The sequence below is a fragment of the Falco biarmicus genome, chromosome 19 (assembly GCF_023638135.1).
Source record: "Falco biarmicus isolate bFalBia1 chromosome 19, bFalBia1.pri, whole genome shotgun sequence".
In the NCBI taxonomy this organism is placed as follows: Eukaryota; Metazoa; Chordata; class Aves; order Falconiformes; family Falconidae; genus Falco; species Falco biarmicus.
The window spans coordinates 3,859,240-3,876,301 of NC_079306.1; the positions used below are offsets into that span (position 1 = coordinate 3,859,240).

At 64.8% G+C, this 17,062-nt stretch overlaps 1 protein-coding gene across 5 annotated transcripts; it reads right to left on the reverse strand.

The window, feature by feature from the left end:
* Positions 1-4,394: 4,394 nt before the first annotated feature.
* On the reverse strand, positions 4,395-10,513 carry LOC130141488 (SLAM family member 5-like). 5 transcript variants are annotated; one of them, XR_008819074.1, is made up of 8 exons: positions 10,172-10,513; positions 7,707-7,799; positions 6,976-7,317; positions 6,365-6,658; positions 6,118-6,237; positions 5,939-6,019; positions 5,168-5,275; positions 4,395-5,041 (listed from the first exon to the last, which is right to left on the reverse strand). XR_008819074.1 is itself a non-coding variant. In XM_056322484.1 (8 exons), exons 1-8 carry the CDS (start codon positions 10,242-10,244, stop codon positions 4,997-4,999), a joined length of 1,167 nt encoding a protein of 388 aa, XP_056178459.1. In that variant the 5' UTR covers positions 10,245-10,510; the 3' UTR covers positions 4,395-4,996. The 5 variants fall into 5 exon arrangements, 3 of the variants coding, with proteins under 3 accessions (XP_056178459.1, XP_056178460.1, XP_056178461.1); XR_008819073.1 differs by having other exon boundaries at positions 5,151-5,275; positions 10,172-10,512; XM_056322484.1 differs by having other exon boundaries at positions 5,928-6,019; positions 10,172-10,510.
* Positions 10,514-17,062: the final 6,549 nt, after the last annotated feature.

Consider the following 17,062-nt stretch of genomic DNA (forward strand, 5'->3'; position numbering starts at 1 on the left):
TGAATTCAGATCTGGCATCACCGTGCAACGGGCCAGGAGCCGAATTCGGCACCAGCCTCTCACCCTCACCCACACATCGGTGTCCAGCGGGGATCTCCTCTGGATCCCGGTGACCGTGGCTCCTCCAGCAGAGCATCCTCGCCAGAGGGGGAGGAGAAGGTGGCTGCGGGGAGAGGAGCAGGCGGGGGTGAGCTAGGGGGTGTCAGAGGGAGCCGGGATGCAGGGAATGGGGGGATGGAGCTGTCCTGGTCCAGGCAGGCAGAGCCACCGCGAAGGAAAAAGCTGGTGCTGGGCAGCACCCACTTGCCCCAGCTCCTTTCTTCCTCTTCTTCTTCCTCTTCTTCTTCCTCCCCAGCCAGATGGAGCCGAGCAGGGCTCCCATTCCCCCTCTGCACCACGCATCTGTTGGGACAAGCCATGGTGGGTGCCAGGACGCCGCTGGGTGGCCGGATCTGGGGGCCGGGGGGGGGGGGTTTACCCTGCGGGGGGCACAGGGTGCCCAGTGGGACTGAGACGTGCTGCTCCTCGAGGGGGTTTCGGACCACGCAGGTGTAGGTGGAGTTGAGGGTGCTGGTGGGCATGGGCAGGCACAGCGTCTGGTGGTCCTGGCAGAGCTGTCCCCACGGTGTCCCAAGGGAGCCGCTGAGCTGCCAGGGAACCTCAGCACTGCTGTCAGCCGGCGCTCAGCACCACAGGCTGATGTCGTACTGTTGGGCGCTGATGGAGAGCTGCTGGCGCTGGATCTTTGGCACCGGCAACGTGTAAGGTGCAAAGGCGGTCACAGGACCCAGCCTAGCAGGGGACACCCCGAGGACACCCTGGGGACACCCTGGGGACACCCTGGGCCCCCAGGGAAGATGGGCTGGGCTGGAGGGGCAGCGAGAGGGCACGGGAAGGGGAAGCACGGAGGGGGGTGGGTCACAATTAGTCATAAATCCAGGAAAATCCACATAACAGATGCTCAGCAGCCAGAGCAATTTCTCTTCCCCTTTCCTGGGTGCTGATAGCTGCGGGGGCAGGAGGGTTTTATCACCTCCTGCGGACTGGTCCCACTGGGGCCATCAACCTGTCGCATCGCCCGGTGATTTGCAACCACCCACCGCAGACGGAGAGGTTGAAGAACTGATCCTCCACCAGCGCCGGGTGCAGTGTGATCCGAGCCCCGCAGACCCCCCTGGTCCTTCACCGTCTTATTGGGGGGCAGAGCTGGGGACAGCACCACAGACCCCCTCAGGACGCTGTTCACCTGCCTGAGCAGGGCAGCCACAGCTCTTGGGCAGGACAGGGGTGATCTGGAGGATGGGGACCCCCAGCAGACCCCCCTGTTCTTGCCTACAGCCCCCCATCCGAGGTACCCGTGGGCATCTGCCCACCGGTGCCTTAGTCATGAGAGCGTGGCATCCGCCTGAGATGATTCATTGAATCCTACACCCTTCACCTCCCCTGCCAGCATCCCCAGCGGCTGGGTACCACACGTGGGGTGGGGCTAGGGGGATGCTGGGTGCTCATGGGGCCTTCCCAGCATTGTCCCGTGTTGTCCCAGTGTCACCCCACGCTGTGCATGAGTCATCCCCACGATGGGACCAGCCAGAGCTTCTCGGAGAGGATGGGGATGCTCTCCCCACCACACTGGCGCTGGAGTGGGGCTCAAAGCAGAGCAGGTTTGAGTTTAAACCTACAGAAAATGTCCCCAGGGGTCCCAGTGGGGACAGGGACCATCCACTGAGGGCCATGGGCCAGCTCGGTGCTGAGCCTTTGGGGTGCAGCATCCTGGGGTGACAGCCAGATGCTCCCAGCACCAGAGCCGCCCACGCCGGGGGACGCGGCTCTGAGATACCAAATGCTGCGAGAAGCCAGTGCAGGGGACGGAAGGACAGATGACCACGTCCCCGCACCACAGGCCTCATCCTGCACCCTGGCTGTGAGCTTCCTGCGAGCTTCGGGGCTGACTCCAGCCTCTCCCCTGGCTCTCCACAGCCGCCTTGGTTTGCCAAGAGGAAGGCGAGGGGAACCCCGCGGCCGGCAGCCAGCAAACCACACGCATCAGCACAGCATGGCCATGGGCACCCCCCAACCCCACTTTAGAGGATGCGCTCACAAAGGAGCGAGGTTGGGAGGGGGATTCATTCGTGTACCACAGCACCAGGGGCTGGCAGGGCGCCGCGCTCGGTGCAGCAGCCGTGCATGGTGATGGGGAGCGAGATGATGGTGCTGCCGCATCCCGGCTGTCCTGGAGCACCCAGCTGGTGGGTGGGTGGGTCGGTGGGTAAACCCCCGGTAGCACCCAGCCCTTGCCCACTCGCTGCACCCATCCAGCATTTTCCAGGAGCCCCGATGGCCGCAGGATGCCAAACTCGCCGTCCCGAGGCACCGGGAAGGCAGCCGTGATGTTGCGGCACAGCCGGAGCAGCCTGCGGTCAAGCTGCCCTTCGGCCTCCCTCTTCCTCCTCAGGGAAACACACAGGCAAACAAAGAAGGAAGGCGACCCCTCCTTATCTTCCTCCCTACCTTGCCAAAATTAATTTTCATTCATTTTCCCTTTCCCTCGGGCGGGCCTGGCCCAGCCGAGCGCACCCAGCAGCAGCCACGGGGCAGAAGAAAGAGCAAACAGCCCCAAGGTGCCGGCTCTGGGGTCCCCACCCTGGGGTCCCCACCCTGGGGTCCTCACCCCAGGGAGCAGAAACCTCTCAGGGGGTCAATTTATACCGAGTAAAGTGAGGAGAGGAGGGTGAGCAACGCCCTGAGCGTTTCTCCCATCGGCTGCAAGCCAGCAGCCCCCGCTCCCCCACCCAGATGCTGCCGGTACCCCGGAGCATCCTTCGCCGAGGGAAATCCTGTTCCCATCCCTAATATTTCACGGATTTTCTAAGCCCCCTCCCCCAGGTTTCATTTTGCAACTGGGACGCAAAAGCTGTGCCCCCCAGCTTTCTCCCACCGGTCGCTGAGAAACAGGGGTCACACAGAAACGGGGGTGACCAGCATCGGACCAGCCATGGTCCGCCCCAGTGTGGCTGCTGCCCTCCCCTCACACCTACCTGCCACCGCCAGGAGCCAGAGCAGCAGCCAGGGGACACGGGGACATGGGGGCTGGGTGACATCCCTGTTGCTCTGACGCTGCTGAGCTCGACGCCTTGATCCTGACCCTATGTACCGGCTTGGAAGGAGCGAATGTGCAAATCCACCCACCGAGAGCAACAGCACCTTCTGGGGGGAGCTGGCAACCAAGGGCACAGGGGGACCCCAAGTCCCAGCCGGCGCGGCATGGCCACGGCTTGGGGTCGGTGGGGTCCCTCCTGGGTTTGGGGCTGGTTCCCAAAGCCCCTGGGCTGGTCCCCGCTGCCCAGCCCTTGTTTTTCCCCTGGAAATGGGGGCGATGAGCGTGGCGCACCGGCACAGCCCCAGGGCCCTGTCCCCTCTGCGGGGTCAAGCTGGGGTGGCTGCTCCTGTTGGGTGCTGGTTGGGGGCACAGTGTCCCGCATGTCCCTCGCACCCTGGGTGTGCTGTTCCTGGCACCCGTGATGTCCTGTCCCCTGCACCTGGGGTGTGCTGTCCCCTGCAAATGGGGTGTCCTGTCCCCTGCACCCAGGATGTCCTGTCCCCTGCACCCAGGATGTCCTGTCCCCTGCACCTGGGGTGTCCTGTCCCCTGCACCTGGGATGTCCCATCCCATGGAAACGGGATGCCCTGTCCCCTGCACCCAGGATGTCCTGTCCCCTGCACCTGGGGTGTCCTGTCCCCTGCACCTGGGATGTCCCATCCCATGGAAACAGGATGTCCTGTCCCCTGGAAACGGGATGTCCTGTTCCCTGCAAATGGGATGTCCTGTCCCCTGCACCTGGGGTGTCCCATCCCTTGGAAATGGGATGTCCTGTCCCCTGCACCCAGGATGTCCTGTCCTCCATACCCAGGATGTCCCGTCCCCTGGAAATGGGATGTCTTGTCCCCTGCACATGGGATGTCCTGACCCCAGCTCCAAAGTTCTTTCCCACTGGGGGCTCGGCCAGTTTCTCCTCGCCAGCAGCAAAGCCTTTGCTTGAGAAGCTCTGGCTGAACCAGACCCCCCCACCCAGCACCAACAGGAGCCACGTCAAAGAGGAGCAAGGTCTCTGGGGACAGCCCAGCCTTGTCCCCACACTGGCTGTCACCCCTCGGGGCTCCCAGTGGGTCCTGGCTGTGATGGAGAATCAGGCTGCGAGACCCCCTGGGTTTTGCGGGGCACGTGGGGGGGCCGGGCTGGGGTTTCTCAGGGTGCAACCCCAAACCTGGCTGGTTTGCATGGCCCGGGGATGCTTTTAGTGCGACGGGTCCACGTGCAGATGCATGGAGCGAACCAGGCGTGCGGGCACGTGCCCGCCGGTGCCCACGCGTGCCCACACATGCCGTCAGCTCTCCCCTCTCATCTCACCAACATTTATTTTGCTCTTTTTACAACGGCGGGAGGTCTGGCCGAGCGAGGGGCCCCGTGACAGTAGGTGCTGGACACGGCAGGCAGTGAGACACCCCCTCTATGGGGTGGGGGTGGGGAACAGTGGGTGCTTCTCGGTGGAGCTGCGCAGGCAACGGTCCTTTCTGCATCCCTCTGTGGCCCCGGAGATGCCACCCAGGTTCGCTCCGGTGAAGCTGCATGGGACGGGGCTGGGGGGACACCCCGGTGTCCCCCCCCCATGTCAATGTGGCAGCAGCGGAGCTGGTGGGCAGGTCCACCCCGCGTGGGCATCTCCCCACAGAGGGAGCATCCCTCATCCCAGAGCATCCCGGGGCATCTGGGGACAACGGAGGGGTCCCCCCAGCTTCGCCACCGTTGCCACCACTCGTTTTTGCCTCGGGCCGGGATCCCACTCCCCAAACAGTCTCGGGGGGGCATCAGACAAGGAGGTTGGAGAGAAACCGGAGGGTGGGGGGGAAGCGTCGGTCCGGCTGTCGCCCCGAGACGGTGCCTCCCATCCCCGGAGCCAAAAGGGGGGCTGGGGGGGTTGGATTTGGCACACAACGCACTTTACAGCCCTTCTGGGAAATCCCGATGCTCCGGCTCTGCGGGTGCCTGCGGGAGACAGGACCCCTTCAGCCTCAGCAGCGGGTGGAGGTTGGGGGGACCCCCCATGCAGACTCCCAGGGTGCTGGTCCCCTTTGGGGGCAGCCCCCCCCCGCACCTGAGGGCCTATGTCACCTCCTCGGCTGTGTCCTCTGGTGCCCGGCGGATCTGCTCGTAGACGGTGGTGACCGGTGCTTTCTGCGGGGGGCTCTGCTCCTGGTTATTTTCGGGGTGACCCAGGCCCTGCAGCAAAAATTGGGGGGGTGGTGAAGGACCCCCTGGCCCCGCTCCCCTCCCCAGCCCCAGGAAGCCCCCACAGGATGCTCTGCCCCAGCACAGAGCCCAGCCTGCACCCTTAGGTGTCCTGTGGGGCTGGGACCCCACTACAGCAGGGACCCCGGTGTGGCCAGGACCCCCACAGTGTGGCTGGGACCCCCAGTATGGCCATGGTCTCCAGTGTGGCCAGGACCCCTGGTGTGGCCAGGACCCCTGGTGTGGCCTGGACCTCTGGTTTGGCTGGGATCCCCAGTGTTGCCATGAGCCCAGCGTGGCTGGGACCCCAGTGTCACCAGGACCCCCAGTGTGGCTGGGACCCCAGTATGGCCATGGCCCCCAGTGTGGCCAGGACCCACCATGTGGCTGGGACCCCAGTATGGCCATGGCCCCCAGTGTGGCCAGGACCCATCGTGTGGCTGGGACCCCCAGTGTGGCCAGGACCCCTGGTTTGGCTGGGACCCCTGGTGTTGCCATGAGCCCAATGTGGCTGTGACCCCAGTGTGTCTGGGACCCCCAGTGTGTCTGGGACCCCAGTTTGTCTGTGACCCCTCAGCATGGCTGGGACCCCCCAGCACAGCCCTCCCTGGGCAGCAGCCCCCAGCCCCCCCAGGGGCCTCACCTGGTCATTACCTTCCGGGGGGCTCCGGCGCACGATCTCGGCGTACTGGGGGTCGGAGGGGCTCTCCTCGGCAGGCACCGTGGGGGTGGCAGCTGCAGGGGAATGGGGTGTCAGGGGGGGCCAGGAGACACCCCCCTCCCTGCTCAGCCCCCCCAAAGCCATGCCGGCGCTTAGGGGGGGCTTCACTTGCCTGGGTCTGCTGCCTTCTCGCTATTCATCCGCCAGCACCAGAAGGCCCCCCCCAAGCTCACTGCCAGCAGGATGAGGGTCAGGACGATGTACCCCGACTTCGAGAAGGACGTCTGTCCCCCTGGGAGGGCGGAGAGAGGCACTGAGCGGTGCCAAGACACCACCCCCCAAGGGCTGCCCCCCAGCCCCGTGCCGAGCCAGCCGGCTGGTGTGGGACCCCCCGAGCACGGCCGGGGTGAGGGTCTCACCTCCGCTTTGGCAGATGGCTTGCAGGTCGAAGAGGACGACCTTCTGGTCGGCGGGGTTGCTGACGGTGCAGGCGTAGGTGACGTTGGCGGCGGTGGGCGGCAGGGCCAGCCGGAGGGTGGTCCCATCGGGGGAGAGCTGGTGGCGGTCGGAGGTGGGGTCCCAGATGATGTTGTCCTTCTTCCAGGTGACGTTGACGGCGCCTTTGCCGGCACCCTGGCACTGCAGCGTCAGGTTGCACCACTCCAGGGTGCTGGCCAGGAGCTGGCTCCGGGTCCGGGGGCTCGGCACCGACTCTGCGTCCGATGCGGGGCATGGGTCAGCACGGCACGGCAGGGATTTCTCCACCCCGCTCATCCCCACTGCCACGCTTGTCCCCAGCAGGGCACGGCATGGCCACTCCAGGGACCCCTGGAGTGGCAGGATTTGGCCTTTTGCAGAGCTTGAGGGGCTGCAAGCACTGGGGTGCAAAGGGGTCTAACCTAACACTGGTAAACCCCATCATTGCTCCGTGCCTCAGTTTCCCCACCTGGAAAGGGGTCACTGCTCGCTCTCAGGGCTTTCTATTTTTGCCCCCAGTGCCTCTGCTGAGCGCCAGCGTGCAGCCGCTCACCGTAGACAGAGAGGTTGAAGAACTGATCCTCCACCAGCGCCGGGTGCAGTTTGATCCGAGCCCCGTAGACCCCGCTGTCGCCCCGCTCCAGGGCCACGATCCTCAGCGCCGTCTGGTTGAACATCTCCAGCCGGTCCTTGAAGCGGTCCCTGGGGTCGGGGCGCTCGAAGCCCCCGGGGCCGAGCTCTGCCACTTGAATGGTGGCGCCAGCGCCGGCTGAAAAGCTCCACTCGATCTCCTTCACCGTCTTGTTGGGGGGCAGAGCCGGGGACAGCACCACGGACCCCCCCAGGACGCCGTTCACCTGCCGGGGCTGTGCCCTGGCTTGGCCGAAGAGGAGCTCTACAGACAAGGCAGAAAGTCACCAGGTGTGTGGGGACGAGATGGGGACGGTGGGGACAAGATGGAGAGAGCGAGGGAGAAGACGGGGAGAGCGTGGACAAGACGGGGACAGAAGGACCCTTCGGGGGGAAGAAGCAGCATCTCCCTGCCCTGACGGAGCCTCCTGGTCTCCTCTTCACCAGCTGGTCCCTCTCCAGGCTGGGGACGGGGATGTCCCCCCCCACTAGAAGACCTCATATCCTGATGGAGCCACCTCCTGCTCCGACAGGGAGGGAAGGATGCCGGGCTTGGAGACTGGTTGCCAAAAAAAAATAATCAAGCATCTACTGGTTCAGATGCGGGCGCCCATCTGAACGCTGCCGTCCCCGGGGCTGCAGCCGGGCTCTCACCAGAACATCGCTCCAGCAGGCTCTGGGAGGAGTTCCCAGCCAGCATCTGCAAAACCTCATTGTCCGCCTGAAAACGCACCTCGGCCAAGATGCCTACGAAAGATCGACAAGGGTTAAGGCGATGGGGGAGAGCGGGGATGGCTGGGGAGGGGGGGCCCTGGGGATGCTGGAGCAGCGGATGGAGCCACCTCCAAGGTGCAGGACCAGGGTGATGCCCGAAGGGATGGAGTTTGCTGCCTCCAGGCCAGGCAGCTCCCCCAGCCCCAGGGGCAGACTCCAGCCCCTCCACCTAAGCCTCCACTCGGATTTTTTTTTTTTTTTTTGGCAGCATCGACAGCTCTCTGCAAAATCACGCCAGGAGCTGCTCGGCACCACCTCCCTCGCTCCTGGCAGCTCCCGCCTACCTACAAGCTGTCTCCTCTGCCGGCCCCGGCCCCCGCAGCCCCCCACGCCCCTCTGCCGTTGGGATAACAGCCTCCTCTTCCCCCAGCCCTGGTCCCACGCCAGGAGCGGGATGCCCAGCCTCCGGGATGGTGAGGGCGGGGCGAGCAGCTTTGCCCTCATCCCGGCTGGGATGTGTCCCCCACGACGGCCGGGTCCTGGGGTCCCGCATCACCTTGATGCACAGCCCCCCTCGCCTCCCCTCCACTCCCCCCACCCGTAGGAGGCAGAAGCAGATGTGCCTGTATATTAAAGCAGCTTAAACACAGACATCTGAGTGTTTAGTTTATATAAAACCCTCCAGCAGCCCCACATTACAAGCTGCCTCTTTGCTTTAGCAGAAGCGCTCCTCGTCGCTGGAACTTTTGGTGCTCTGACCCTGCTTATCCCAGGCTCGATTCGTGTTCTTTCCAGCAAATCTTAAACCTCAAGGAATTTCTGACGCTTCCCTGGGTGACTGCGAAGTTTTTGGGGCCAAGTGAAGCCACCCCGGCTGTGGACACCGTCGCTGCACGGCTCTCGCTGAGCCTAGAGGGAGGGTGCTGAGCCTGTGCATGCGAGTTGGGGATCAGTGGGGTGCTGAGGGAGAATCTGGAGGTCTCAGAGCACTGGATTTGGGGTCTGGGGGGTGACAGCCACCACCCCAAGTAGCAGAAAGGATCTGGGGGGGGGGCCTGCAGAAGCTCATCGGGCTTCTTACGGAGAAGCTCAGGCAGATGCTCTTCCCCCATCCCTCGCTGTGGAGGCTGGAAGTGTCCCCCGTTAGCTGTGCCCACCCCCCCCGCCACCCCCCCCCCAGCACTGCCCACCGTGTTTAACCCAGGGGCTGCCCACCCAGGGCACCGCAGCAGCATGGGCAGCGACACGAGCGTCCTCCCTGCACCCCTCCCGGCATTTTCCACCCTCCCGTGGCACATCCGCGGCTCTCGGGGGGGGTCCCCGCCGGCCGCCCCCGCACTATTGTAAGAGTGGCTGGAGGAAATGACGGCTGGGAAAAGCCGACTGGTGCCAGGCCTCCGCCGAGCACCGCCGCCACCTCGCCTCCCCGGCATCCTCCAGGCTCATCCTGTTTACCCCAGGATTCGGGGGACCCCAGTCCCAGCAGCCCTGACCCCCCCCCCCCGCCCCCCCCAGCAGCACCTGGAGGGTGATAAACACGTTGATGCTCGATGCATCACCGATGCCTTCAGCACCTGGATGTGCCCACCCCGGCTCTCCATCGGACCCCCAAAACCCGGAGCCATGGAGCTGCTTTCCCCCCACCCGGGGTTTATTCACCACCTTTTGCTCTTTCTCATCACTCCCCCCATCTCCACCGCCCTGCTACGCTCTTATCAAATAATTTTGATCAAAGCAAGCAAGCTGGAAAACTCCGAAGCATCGTCAACAGCCTATTTTCCATCTAGCTGGGTCAGATATTTGTCATCAGCGTGGCAGGGCTGGCACCTGGTGTCACCGCTCAACAGCCCGGCTTGCTCGTGAAGCTAATTAATCGTTAGGAAGATAACCCCCCCACCCCCCCGCCGCCGCTAATCTGCCCGTACTATTAGATGCTTTCTGTAGGAATCGGAGGTTTTATGGGAATTATTAAACGTGTGGATTAGCACGCTGGGAATTAAGGGGATTCCTCGCTCCCGCTTTACGTAAGGAGCTGCTTCGCAGCTGGAGCTGGCACAACCCCCGGGGGGCTAAAAGGGCTCTGTGGGGCGACGGCGGCCCCCGACATAAGCTGAGTTAGGAGCGAGGGGACCCTCGCAGGGGGGCTGGAGCCGGGGTCCTCCCGGCTGCTTGGCCGCCGCCTCGTTACGAAACCTCTCATTAAGGCTGACCCGCTGAGCCAGCCTTCCAGAAAGCACCTCGGCTCGGAGGGGCAGCGGGGGTGGGCTGCAGTCAGCCCGCAGCAGGCAGGGAGAAGGCAAGGATGGGGTCGGCATCCCTGCCCGCATCCCACCCCGCTGCCAGCCCCCTGCCCGCGGGCTCCCGTGGGATGCGGGCTCAGGGGCAGCGGCCGCCCGCGGACTCACCTGGGCCGAGGCCGAGCAGTGCCAGGAGCAGCGAGGGCAGCCGGGCTTTGCTCCTGGCCAATTCCCCCTCCATTTCTCCTCCTCGGCTCTTCGTGTGGCTCAGTGGGCAGAGTCAGCAGCGGGAGAGACGGGGAGGAGCAAAGCCGCCTCTCGCTGCAACCCGTAGGAAGCCGTGCATCGCAGGGCACAGCCAGCTTATTAATTAGCTCGCCATAAATGATTAGGTGGCTGGGGGAAGCCTGCGGTACCCGCGCTACCGAGGATGCTAAACCAGCGTGGCGGGGGCTGCCGGTGACCCCCCGACCCTGCGGCATCCCTCGTCAAGCTGGTTCAGTGCCCGGATTAATGCCGGCAATGCCCGGCACAGCCCTGCCAGGGCTCCCGCTGGGATGACCAAAGGCTGGTGGAAACTGGGCATCCCAGTAGCAAGAGCACTTCTCTGGAGAAGTCCAAGCAGCAGGAGCATCCTGGAGCACGGTGGTGGGAGCACCCCCGGCTCCGCTTCTAGCGGTGGGGGTGGGGGGGGTGTATGGGGGTACCTGAGCACCCTTGGGGGCACAAAACAGCACTGGAGGGGATGCCCCCGAGGGGGTGCAAGGTCTTGGCTGAACCACAGGGGACACACCTGGGGGACCGATGTGCTGGCAGGGGCCGGTGGTGGTGCCAAGGCAGCCGTGGCCCTGCCAAACTGTCCCCATGGGCTGCCCCCGGCCCTCACACACCGCTGCCTGCTCAGGGGGCTGCAGAACCCCCCCCCCCCCCCAGTCCTCCCAGCCACGATTTAGCAGCCCTGAGCTGCTGCGGGGGCTGTGGCTGGGAGGAAGCACTTTCCATTAGCAGCACAGAAAGCTTATTTTTTATTTAAAACCTCCAGAAACTCGAGGTTGAAAACAGGGAGGGGGGGAAAGCTGCCTCCGCAGCAGGGCTGCTCTCTGCAGCGGGACCGAGCGGAGCGGTGGGGACGGTGCTTGCTGCTCCCCGCCTACAAGCAAAAATCATTAACCTGCACCCAAGGGACAATTAACTGCAGCTCTAATCTCGGGGTGCCTTCAAACGAGGATCCTCGACATGCTGGGGAAACTGAGGGACACAGGCTGCTTGTGGCCAGTGAATGCTCCAAAAATGCCCCTTGGGGTCCCCCCGAGGGGAGCGGACAGGCAAGCAGGGGCTGGACACGCTGCCCACTCTGTTAGTTCCTCCCACGTCTTGAGGGGAGAGGGGAAATGAAAATCACTGAGTTGAAATTTCCAGCTAACGGGGAAAACCGCCCGTCCCTTTGAGAGCCGAGGAAAAGGAGAACAAGATGGCTCGATGGCACGAAGGTCATCCAGATGGAGACGGGGCTCCATGGCAGGTGCTTGCCAGGAATGACACCGGCTCTTCTGCAAGGCAGGGGCTGCCTCCTGCCAAATCCTCCTGCCTGTGAACCGGTGACAAGGGGTTTGACAGGCTGGGACACCCCCAGCGAGGTGAAGCATCGCTGTGCCGGACATCCCCTGTGGTCCCCAAGTGATGGGGAGACGGGCAGCACCTCACCGGGGCTCGTCTGGCCTGAAGGCATCAGGCTCAGGACTTTGGGAGACACCGGGTCCATTACTCCTCCAGTGTTGCACCAGGAAAAGCTGCTGGCTCGGTCCCCTGTGGGAATGCCGGGGTGTCCACGGGGGCCAGGGGAAGGACACAGGGTCAGTCCCAAGGCTGTCATTCCTATTGGCACGTGCTGCTGCCAGAGCTGGGAATCATCCAGCTGTGGAATTGGACGTGGTTCTTGGCAGAGCCCACGGCATCGGGAGCGGGGCAGCGCCGATGCAAAGCGGAGAGTGTCAGCAAAGGTGGGCACGGCGGCTGGAGCCATCGCCACGTCACTCTTCATCAGGGACGGTGCTGCAGAGGGACTGGGGACAAACACCAGCGTGGCGCTGGCATGTGCTGCCAGGAGCACCACACCGGACACTGTCCCCTGTGACCGGGGAAGGGACCCAGAGAGGGGATGCCCAGCTGCCAACACAGCCCTTTGTGGGGCAGGGGGAGCTCCTGGGTGCCCGGAGATACCAGGAGACCCCCAAAGCCCTTCACCCCCCCCTTTGATCCCTCTCCTCCACTCCAGCACACCCTGGCCAGCTCTACAGATCGGCTCCTTTCCTCCAGGAGATGCTGAGCCCTGCGGGTAAGGGTGCTGTGTGGGGAGCCAGGCTGCACCCCAACGTGGAGCACCCCACTGCGGAGGGGATGCACCCTGACACCCCCTGGCTCCCCCCAGGGTTTCATCCAGGCGACGTTTCCCCCTCAGCACATGGCGCTGCAGCACGAGGTGGCACCAGGTCAAAAGCAGCCAGCTCTGGATTTTGGGGTCCGGCAGCAGCTCTGCCATGGGAAGGGGTTACACACACCGGGAAAAATGGGTCTTCCCCGTCTCAGGGAGCTCGGGGACATCGGAAAGGCTGGCAGCAGCCAGGATGTGGCCCAACAACCAGCATCACCGCAGGGCCCAGCCGCATGCCTCGTGCCGCAGCCGGCTGCCAGAGCCGATTAGCTCAAGCCGGCATGGCCACAGCGTGCGCGGGGAGCTGGAGCCGGAGCCGCCGACGTGCCGGCTGGCCTCGCTTCGGCAGCTGCCGCTCGGCAGGCGAGGAGCAGCGGACGCCTACGTGCCATGCCAGGGGCGAGCAGGGCGCTGGGGTGCAGCCGGTGCCTGGCTGGTGCTGAGCAGTGCTGAGCCCCGGGTGGGGGGCAGGGATGAGCGCTTGTTTGCAGCCAGGAAAACCACATCATTTGCCGAGAACTCAGCTTGACGTGACCATAAATTGTCGCTTTGCACACATGCAGTGTGTGTGTGGGGGGGGCTACGGGCACGAATCCGTTCCCAGGGCTGGAAACATCCCAACTGCATTAGCAGAGGGGCCACACGTGCTGGCACTCAGCACCAAAATGAAAGAATTTCTGCAATTTCCACCCCTTACTCTGCAACCACCCACCGCAGACGGAGAGGTTGAAGAACTGATCCTCCACCAGCGCCGGGTGCAGTTTGATCCGAGCCCCGTAGACCCCGCTGTCGCCCCGCTCCAGGGCCACGATCCTCAGCGCCGTCTGGTTGAACATCTCCAGCCGGTCCTTGAAGCGGTCCCTGGGGTCGGGGCGCTCGAAGCCCCCGGGGCCGAGCTCTGCCACTTGAATGGTGGCACCGGCTGAAAAGCTCCACTCGATCTCCTTCACCGTCTTGTTGGGGGGCAGAGCCGGGGACAGCACCACGGACCCCCCCAGGACGCCGTTCACCTGCTGGGGCTGTGCCCTGGCTTGGGGTAATGGAGCATCACAAAAACGGAGCAAAAGAGGCGTTAAGGGAGGTCCCAGGAGCCCACTGCCCTGGCCCTCGCCCCATGGCTGCAGCCACAGGGTGATGTGGGACCCCAAAACCACCCGCAGCCTGGTGGGTGGTGGGACGCTGAGCCGAGCCCTCCACCCCTGGCCATTCTGCAGACCCCTCCCTTGCCACCCTTCACCCACCTGCAAACCAATGGCTCCAGGCGACGCTGAACAGGCAGCCGTGGCGCCCACCCGTCCTCCACCCTCGCTACCTCCTCACGCGGCTGCAGATGGAAGCACAAAGCCAGGGGTTCCACAGTTACACCCCGCTGTCTAGAAACAGGGTGACCCCCCCACGATTTCACACCTCACCTGACTCCGCAAGCCCTGCCTTCACCCCCTGCCCTGCCATCCCCACGCTCGCAGCATCAGTGACACTGAGGGGACACTGCCGGTGCCCCCCAAGCACAGCCTCTGCCAGACAGCAAAGCAGGGAGAGGTGACTCGGGGTGAGAAATGATGTCCCTGCACCAGAACCTGGGTACCCCTGCGGGCCTGGGGGTGCCAGCCTGTGTCACCCCCCCTCAGCCAAGCCTCAGCGAGGGGGTGAGGGAGGTCCTGGGTGTCAGAGCCCACTTCTCTTTTTTCCCCTGTCGCTGTCACAGCGGCTATGACGAAGCCTGCTCAGAGCGTGGGCTCAGAGCAGCAGCATCTCCTGGCAGGGGGACACCCGAGGGCTGGATCCAGCCCTTCTTGCCCACCAGGCCCCCAGCCTCTCCTGTCTTTCAAGCAGCCACATTCAGGCTGCCTGGCATCACCCCGCGGACGCTGGCCCCCAGGCAGCGGTGTAGGCAGCTGCCAGGCTCCACCACTCGCTTCGGCTCCTGAAATGGATAGAAAAGTGCCAGGGCCATGGAACCACCACACACGCCATACACCCAGGGCACAACCATTTCTCTCCCTGCAGGTGACAACCCGATGACAGAGGGGTTCAGGGGTTTCCCCACTGCTCCCAGTAAACAAGATCTGGATGGAGAAGGATGCACCTGTACCCCAGGGATGGTCACAGCTATGTGTCACCCACTGCAGATGGAAAATGTCATTGTACAGAGATCCTCCATCTCCCATGGGGCTGCACCAGCCCCGGGGCTTGCTTTCAGCCCCCATTCCAAGCGCTACCCCCGCTGCAGGCACCCCGTTACCGCCCTGCCCCAGCGCAGGGTCAGGATCTCACCCCGCACACCTGGGGCTCCCCCCCAGCACTGCCACCTCCTCCCCCCCCGAAGCACAAGGAGGAACCCAGGGCCAAGACAGCCCTGCGGGGCACAGACCCCCTGGGAAGCTGATGCCAGCTCCCGGTTCCCTCCGGCACAGGCTAGCGACCGAAACCCACTGAAACCCAGGAGGGGCTCAGCAGGTAGCACAAACTGTGGGTACCCACACCCCCTGCAACCACAGCCAGGGCTCAGCTCGCCAGTGCCAGGGCTGGGTCCCAATTTTGTGCCTCTGGGAGGGCCAGAGGCAGCCAAACTCACGATCTTAAGACCCTTTTGCTCCTCATAAAGAGTCATGACACGGTTAAAGCACCAAGGGCTGCTGAGTAACTCCTGCAGGCAGTTAAGTGCCCCTGCTGTGAAAGCGCACCTCGTGGAAGAGGCCGCTGCTCCAGAAATGGCTCCTGGAGGAGGCTGAGGACGCAAGAAGAGAAACACAGTGTTTTATTATTTAGCACCAACAGTTAGGGAGAGATTCACTCTCAGGGAGAGCTCCCTCCCAGGGCCAGGCCAACAGTAACGTTATTTTGCAAGGAGCATCTTTCCTGAGGGAGCCCAGGAGTGTCTCCACTCCCAGGGCTCTCGGGCAGGGGCCTGGCTCTGTGCCCACCCCCCCGCCCGCCCCATGCCATCACCAGGGCTGAGCAGCACCGCTGTGGGAGGAGACCCCGTGCTGCTCAGGGAGCGCTGTCAGGGGTCACCCAGGGACAAAAGCCTATGGGTGGGTGGGTGGGTGGGTGAGGCTGCGGATGGAGGGGGGGCCCTGCCCACTTCAGCCAGCTTTAGGCTGTTGCCCTCCACGGAAAAGAACGGGGTTAGGGGGGGGAAGCAGGCGCCCCAAGGTCCCCAGTGCCCCCCAGAGACCTGAGTCGCAGGCCCATGCCCTGGCCCCTCTGCCCCGCCCCCCCCAGCCCTGGGCCCCCCCAAGAGTCCTGGGGTTCAGGCCCAGGCCCCTCAGCACCTCTGCAGTGCTGGGCCCCCCAGAGCCCCCAGGCTCAGGCCCAAGCCCTGGCCCCTCCACACCCCCCCATCCTCGGGGCCCCTCTGAGCCATGGGGCTCAGGCCCCTCAGCCCCCCCAGCCCTGAGCGCCCCAGGCTCAGGCCAAGAGCCCAGCCCCTCAGCAGCCCCCAGCCCTGGGTCCCCCAGAGCCCCAGGGCCAGGTCCCCAGCGCCCCTCAGCCCCACTCAACCCCTGGCCCCTCTGCGCGCCCCCAGAGCGCTGGGGCTCAGGCTTGGGCCTCTCAGACCCCCCAGCCCTGGGCCCCCCAGAGCCCCCAGGCTCAGGCCCAGGCCCAGGCCCCTCAGCGCCCCCAGATCCCCAGGACCCGGTCCACAGTGCCCCTCAGCCCCACACAGCCCCGGGGCTCAGGCTTGGGCCTCTCAGACCCCCCAGCCCTGGGCCCCCCAGAGCCCCCAGGCTCGGGCCCAGGCCCCTCAGCTCCCCCAGAGCCCCAGAGCTGGGTCCCCAGCGCCCCTCAGCCCCACACAGCCCCCAGGCTCAGGCCCAGGCCCCTCAGCCCCACACAGCCCCCAGGCTCAGGCCCAGGCCCCTCAGCTCCCCCAGAGCCGGGTCCCCAGCGCCCCTCAGCCCCACACAGCCCCGGGGCTCAGCACCGGCCCCCCCGCACCACCCAGACTTGGCACCCCAGGGCCCGGTGCTCAGCGCTCCCCAGCCCCACCTGGGCCCCCCAGCCCCCCTGGAGCCTCCGGCGCTCCTCAGGCCCGCAGAGCCCGATGCCCCGAGCCCTGCCTAGCGCCCCTCCACCGCCAGCTCCCCCCGCCCGCCCCGGGGGCCGCTGCCGCCAGGCGCCCGGTGATGACGCACGAAGCGCCGCGCCTCGCGCCTCGTTCTCACCGAGCCAAATCGCGCGAGAGTCCCGAGGTTATAAATAGGCCCGCAGGGGAACGCGGCCCTCAGTGCCCGCCTGGCTCGGCTGAGGGGGAGGAGGAGGGTGGGGCTGTGACCAAAGGTCCTGGGGCCAAAGGTCCTGGGGCTAAAGGGCGTGTGGCTAAAGGCTGTGTGGCAGCTCGGGAGAGCCAGGGCGGGTGCCCTGAAGGGGCAAGGCCGAGGCCTGAGGCCTGTGAGGGCCGGGGCCTGCCAGTGAGGCCTGCTCCTGAGCTGGTGTTTTCCTTACGCCTGCTATGACAGCCCTTTTCTGGAGCCCACAATGCGTTTGCTGTGGGCTTAAGTCAAGACATAGCCAGCGGAGGCTTCTGCAGGCCTGCCAACTCATTTTGTACCTCCATAACGCTTTCTCTGCTGCTTTGGGTACCAAGTCCAGCAAACCTGGCTTTGTACTGGATGCGCGGGGCT